The 6,916-nt window shown below is 37.9% G+C and overlaps 2 protein-coding genes across 2 annotated transcripts; one reads left to right on the top strand and one right to left on the bottom strand.

Annotated features, from left to right (window-relative positions):
* Window positions 1-347: 347 nt before the first annotated feature.
* LOC125205726 (26S proteasome regulatory subunit 4 homolog A-like) lies at window positions 348-3,727 on the top strand. Its single transcript, XM_048104809.1, has 6 exons — window positions 348-916; window positions 1,484-1,729; window positions 2,186-2,355; window positions 2,423-2,639; window positions 2,753-2,893; window positions 3,383-3,727. Exons 1-6 carry the CDS (start codon window positions 440-442, stop codon window positions 3,464-3,466), a joined length of 1,335 nt encoding a protein of 444 aa, XP_047960766.1. The 5' UTR covers window positions 348-439; the 3' UTR covers window positions 3,467-3,727.
* Window positions 3,728-4,509: 782 nt separating this feature from the next.
* LOC125204753 (elastin-like) lies at window positions 4,510-5,222 on the bottom strand. Its single transcript, XM_048103479.1, has one exon. It carries the CDS (start codon window positions 5,154-5,156, stop codon window positions 4,707-4,709), a length of 450 nt encoding a protein of 149 aa, XP_047959436.1. The 5' UTR covers window positions 5,157-5,222; the 3' UTR covers window positions 4,510-4,706.
* Window positions 5,223-6,916: the final 1,694 nt, after the last annotated feature.

The raw sequence follows: 6,916 nt of genomic DNA, 5'->3' as shown, positions 1-6,916 counted from the left end.
TCATGATGATACTTAGTCATGACAATCGAACGCCACCTAATTAAATTTTTTGTATAATATTTGTTAATTTAAAATATTTTGTATTCAATTGAAATATTGATGAAATATTTTGTATGTAAGGTGTAATTACCACCACCTTTTTATTTTTTTGTTTAAATTTCATGGTCTTGGGCTTAAACTTTGAAGCTTGACAAAATATAGGCCCACTAGCGTAAATGAACAATAGCCTGAGCAGAAATAGACCAATTATTTAAATAGTGTGCTATATGGGCCGGGTTGAGGAGAATCCGGGTTTATCCGATCCATCCTATTTATTCACATTTCTTTTCATTAGCTTGCATATTTATTTCTTGAACAATAAGAAAACTCTGCTATTCTCTCACTGCATTTTTGCCCGGAGAAATCCCCAAATCTCCCATCCCCAATCCCTAATTTCGCCATGGGTCAGGGCACTCCCGGAGGCCTCAATCGCCAGCTCCCAGGCGACCGCAAGAACGACGGCGACAAGAAGGAGAAGAAATTCGAGCCGGCTGCCCCGCCTGCTCGCGTTGGTCGCAAGCAGCGCAAGCAGAAGGGCCCAGAGGCGGCTGCACGGATTCCCACGGTGACGCCTCTGACCAAGTGCAAGCTTCGGCTACTGAAGCTGGATAGAATCAAGGACTATCTGCTGATGGAGGAGGAGTTTGTCGCCAATCAGGAACGGCTAAAGCCACAGGAGGAGAAGACGGAGGAGGATCGCTCCAAAGTTGACGACCTGCGGGGCACCCCAATGAGCGTTGGGAATTTGGAGGAGCTGATTGATGAGAGCCACGCCATCGTCTCGTCTTCGGTCGGGCCGGAGTATTATGTCAGTATATTGTCGTTTGTCGACAAGGATCAGCTGGAGCCCGGATGCGCCATTCTGATGCACAATAAGGTATATATGACTGCTTTCGCAATTACGGTTTCTAGCAAATTAGGGTTTTGAAGTGTTTGTATGTGTTTTCCTTATAGAATTGGAGAAAAAAGTACTTCTTTGAGTTTGGATTTTGCAAATGTATATAAGTTGAATGATTTGGCGTATGACATGGTAGGAGGGGCGGGGAGCAGAGTGGAGCTGTAGCTAATTATAGGTTAAGTTGGCAATGGCATGCTATTACTATATCAGTTCAGTGTGACTTGAATAATTAATTATGTGCTGTTAGTTGGAATGATTTGTGTAGGCGCTTTAGTTGGAGAATAAATCCATTTAAAAAAGTTAAGAGTAAATGGGCTTTCTAGATTCAGCTGAGGGATGATGTTGAGTTCTGGTTATTAGAGACATTCCATGTGTCATGTCTGACCAGAACACGAGGTAAACTTAGTACTAAGTTGCACTAAAGCAAGAGCTGCAAAGTCTTCTGTTTAGAGAAATAGCCTCCTTGGAGAAGGTGTCATTGGGGCTTGGATGGGAAGTTGGAGTTTCGTCTGCAGGTTCTTAATGAGTAAATCTCCCTTGTTGCAGGTTCTTTCTGTAGTTGGACTTCTTCAAGATGACGTGGACCCCATGGTATCTGTGATGAAGGTCGAGAAGGCTCCTTTGGAGTCATATGCTGATATTGGTGGGCTCGATGCCCAGATCCAGGAGATCAAAGAGGCTGTTGAGCTTCCATTAACACACCCTGAATTATATGAAGATATTGGTATTAAACCTCCAAAAGGTGTTATACTCTACGGAGAGCCTGGAACTGGGAAAACATTACTTGCAAAGGTGTGTGGCATCTAATTCTCAAGATTATATATTATATCTTCTCACAATTGCTAATATTGATTATTATAACAGATTCTTCCGCATGTCTTGTTTGTGTTAAACAGTCCTGTTCGTTTTGCTTGTCAGTGATTTCTGCGAGAAACAAAAGAAGTATAGTGAAATCATCTTGGCTAATGCTCGTTCTAAAGCTGAAAATTTATTTTTTTATAAATTCATTTTTCAGTTGTAAGCATGATATGACTTTCTATCATTTGGTTGCTACAAGTGCTAGTCAATCAGCTGAAAGATACAAACATATATAGGGCATTAGTATAAGAAGCTAATTGGAAGTAGTATATGACATCTCTATTGAGTTTTAAATCATCTTGGAAGGGTTTGTATCTTTATGGGTACATGATCCTTATAACTTGGCTTTGATCTGAATTTATACACCTCTATTTTTCGTTAAATCTTCAGGCTGTCGCGAACTCTACTTCTGCAACTTTCTTGCGTGTTGTTGGAAGTGAATTAATTCAAAAGTACCTGGGAGATGGCCCTAAGTTGGTGAGAGAACTCTTTAGAGTTGCTGATGACCTCTCACCGTCAATTGTGTTCATTGATGAAATTGATGCTGTTGGTACAAAAAGGTAATGTCCTAATTTTATTTCCCTGAAATAGGTAAAGCTTGTACTAATTGGAGAACTCTGGCCACAGGTATGATGCCCACTCAGGTGGTGAACGTGAAATTCAGAGGACTATGTTGGAATTGCTGAATCAGTTGGATGGTTTTGATTCAAGAGGAGATGTGAAAGTGATTCTGGCGACAAATAAAATTGAAAGTCTTGACCCTGCCTTGCTTAGGCCAGGTAGAATAGATCGAAAGATTGAATTCCCTTTACCAGATATCAAGACAAGAAGGCGGATTTTCCAGGTATTGATGGCATGCTTTGTTGCTTAAACTAAATTTTTATGAGTTCACCCATTTCAACATACCTTATTAGTTAATGACCATTAAAACTTAATAAATGTTATACTGATTTTTAGATTCACACATCAAGGATGACATTATCTGGTGATGTGAACCTGGAAGAGTTTGTTATGACAAAAGATGAGTTTTCTGGAGCTGATATTAAGGCCATATGCACAGAAGCTGGTTTGCTTGCTTTGAGAGAACGTCGCATGAAGGTAACTCTTCAAGACTGTCACCATTTTGTTAGGGCTCTGGCGAAAACATAGGGATGAGAGGAAAGAATCCTATGCATTGGTTTCAACTCGAGTGGACTTATAAGTTTATAATTTTCAGCTCATAGATAATTTATAAGTTTATAAAATCAAGACTGAATGGACTTGTATAGCCCTTACTTTCTTTCAGAGACTGATGACGACACTTCATGTTTGAAATATTTGCTTGAGATTTTAAATTCATTTATACTCGAGAAACCCCCCACACTAGTTACTTGATTTAGTTTATCTCTCTGTAGCTCAATTTTATACTAGTACTATTATTTAGGAGCTGAAATTTCAATTGAATTGGGGGAACTTGGGGGATTTCATATTGCGACTATCTTTCTTTATGGCGTTGCACATATTTTATTTGGGTCAATGCTTAATGTTGCTCTTGGTGTGTCTGTTGCATAGATATGGGTCTGATTTTTATAAACTTGTGATTGTCAGGTGACACATGCAGACTTCAAGAAGGCGAAGGACAAGGTGATGTTTAAGAAGAAAGAGGGCGTTCCTGAGGGGCTGTATATGTGATGAAAATCAAGTTGAGTTGGCGAATAGATGTGTAGCGCTTGTTAAATCTGCAAGTTTATCGTTGACTGTTAGTTCTTTCAAAGCTTTTTTCGAAACCAAATATGACTGCTGAATGTTTACAATCGATATCTATAGCCTTCCATATCTATAGCCATCCATAACAAAGAGTTTATTTGCTCCTGTGCCTGATGACTAGTGATGTCGTTTCTCATATTATGAAGAGGACATGCCCTACTATTCAATTTCTGTGTAATGTGTTCATTCTGGTCGTACTGAGTCTGATATTCGAGCTTTGCAAAGTTTTAGTATGATATATCCAATAATTCAAATGATATAATGGACATTTAAAAGCCAACTTCTTACTCTAATTATTACTCCACTATTGGCTTTTTGAAAGGACTAAGATATTCCCGCTGGAATTTGGATATACCAAATTGAAACCTCCACTTGTCAATACAACATTAAGTATGGATAATAATAATAATAATAATAATAATAATAATAAAATAATAATAATAGTAATATATTATTCAGAATTAGAAGCAATCATAATTAATGTGCAGACTTGTCATTTATTTTCATTTCTGTCTCTTCCACGACTTTGTCACATTCCATCATTTTTTATAGTGAATTTCATATCTCATTAACTTATTTTTACTCATATTTTGCTAATAAAATTAATACAGTATATAAAAAAATAGTAAGATTCATATTTTACTAAATATTTTAACTTACTTGCAATTACATTTTTCAAATCTAGTGTCAAATCAAGACATGATCAATTTTATGGGACATAAAGAATATGTTGGACAAATATATAAAGATAATTTTGGACTTGTATCTTATTTTTTTCCCCTCAGTTTCACAGTCTCTCTGGTTGTAGAAGAGATTTTATGCAGAACCCATAATATTATAGAGGAGGCAATTTTGGTTTTCTGTGGGGATTCATCTGATACTTGAGTTTTTTAATTTCTTTTCCTTTGTGTATGTAAATGAGTAAAGCAGTCCATAAAATAGAAATAAATAAATGCAAACAAAAAGGCTTGGTACGCAACAACTTTATAGTAGGAGTAGTAATATTTGATGCATGCTACATTAACAAAGCGGACAAGAACCTAAGCAAACCACACACATTCATAACCTTAAACAGCAAAACAAGTAAACACAATTACATAAAACTCAACTCAACTTTGAAATTAATTAACTACTTAGTAGAAAAACAAAAAAAAAAAAAAATGCTTCAAGGGGAAGGGAATGCGCCAGCGCCACCAACTCCAGGGAGTCCACCACCACCACCAACGGCAGGGAAGCCGCCGCCACCAACGGTAGGGAAGCCGCCGCCAACGCCAGGGAAGCCAGCTCCGTTGCCTCCAAAGGCTGTAACGCCGCCAGGGATAACACCGCCGACTCCAGCAAGGCCACCGTTAGGCGTGGTCCCGATAATGCCGCCCGCACCAACGCCGCCGGGTATGCCCGGTATGCCGTTGGCGCCGACCCCGCCCCCGACTCCGCCAAAAGGCATGCCGTTGTCGCCGACGCCGCTGAAGCTGCCGATTCCGCCGTAGCTCAGGTAGTTCTTCTGGTCGGCGAGGCCTGCTGCGGGCATCACCCTAGCCGCTGCAGCCTCGTGAGCTGCTACAGCTAGAGCAACCACAGCCATCAAAGCAACAGCCCATGATGATTTCGCCATTCTCTCTCTCCTTTTCTTTCTATATTATAATTCTCTTTCTCAGTGAATTGTTGACACCTGAAAGAATGTGAGAGGGCTCCCATTTTAAAGAAAATGGGAGAGTGCAGTTGGGTGAATTCAATGCATGGAAATTAAGGCAGATTCCAAACCCTGTTTTCCTGTGATAATGAATACTAAATTCTGCAATCATGGTAGGGGGCACTGCTAGGTAAAAATATTGTCCCACTTTGATCCAACACGGATTTTAAGAAATGTTATGAAAAGTGAATTGAAAAAATTAATGGAACGTGAGTCTTACTTTTATTATTATATATTAATTTTATAATAAAATGTAAGTATGAATGAGTTAGTGAAATATGAGGTCCACTACAAAAAAATAGTAAAAACTAAAATGAGACAAAGGAAATGAAAAATTGGTCTCAGGGACTGAGTGAGGAGTACTACTACTCCCTTTAAACTCAAAGGGTTTAGGGTTATTTTGTTTGTTATAAAATAAAAAAGTTAATAAATTAAAGATAAATGTGTTTCCATTTTTAATATTAAGTTATTTTAGTGGGATAAATTAGAAAAGATAATCGTTGTTGGGACTAGAGGAGTAATGAAATATGGAATTCCAAAATGGCAAGTCTATTTACTGCTTGCACATGATTTTGCTGTGCTAGCTAGCTTGTTTCATTGCCCTCACCTACAGGATAATAATCCATCAAATTAACGATTCAACTTATATTTACAAAAATAAATCTGCTTAACATGATCCTATACTCAAACAACATGTGTAATCATATTCATGGGTTGTACTTGCAGTAACCTATAAATATTATTGTCCCATTAATTAAATAAAATAGGGTCACATATTCCGAGAGTGAAGTCTCTATCAAATTAAGTAGTCAAAGATTTCTTCATATAGCATGCACCATCATCGCAACGTACGTTCTCCAATTTACACAAAACGGAGCTTCGTTTCACGTTTCATCTCTCCTAGCTTTATGATTTTTTTCCCTCTTACTAACTTGTTAATAATCCTTGTACAAAACCATATCTAATTATACCCATTTGCTCAAGAATTGCATATATATCAATCCACCATATAAACTGTTGAATAAACATGTGGAGAGAGTGAAATTACAGTGCAGAAACAGGCCACCTGTCCCCCTCAACCACTCAACCAACTCAGTAAATTGGATTGGCAGAGAAGATAAGTTGCAAGAGAGAGAAAAATCAAATTCAATTCTACAATAACTCAAGTGCAGACGTTGCAATTCATCCACCACCGTTGGATGACATGTGATGAAAACTTCATTTCTATTCTTGTATTGATCAGACGGCTGCAGTGGATCCATGGCGTCTCCAACCTCAAATTTAACAAGGTTTAATCGCAGTTGTTGTCGAGTATTCTCTGCACTCTGAATTTTGCTTTTAATGCGTAGAGCCTGCCATCGCTGGAAGTTGGTAAATCTAATTAATTCTCTTTAATTCAAACATACATTGAAAATTTTCATTGTACTAGTCCTGTTTGCAATTGAATCAATCATGTAACAACTACTCCATTTGATACTTAGATCTACCTCATCGATCGGGTCTAATATGTTGTGGAGGTAACTTTAGACCATACATCAATTTCATATCCAAATTCAAAATTGATTGGCTGATTTTTAAATTCATTATTTTCAAAAGGAACCTAAAAACCCTTTGATTTAGGTATCTTTAAAACATAAAAACCCTTTGATAGTGACCACAACTATTCAATCCATTTTTTGAAT

Source organism: Salvia hispanica, chromosome 2, assembly GCF_023119035.1.
Source record: "Salvia hispanica cultivar TCC Black 2014 chromosome 2, UniMelb_Shisp_WGS_1.0, whole genome shotgun sequence".
Lineage (NCBI taxonomy): Eukaryota > Viridiplantae > Streptophyta > Magnoliopsida > Lamiales > Lamiaceae > Salvia > Salvia hispanica.
The sequence above is the reverse complement of the archived record's forward strand: the minus strand, read 5'-3'. Positions and strand labels throughout refer to the sequence as shown.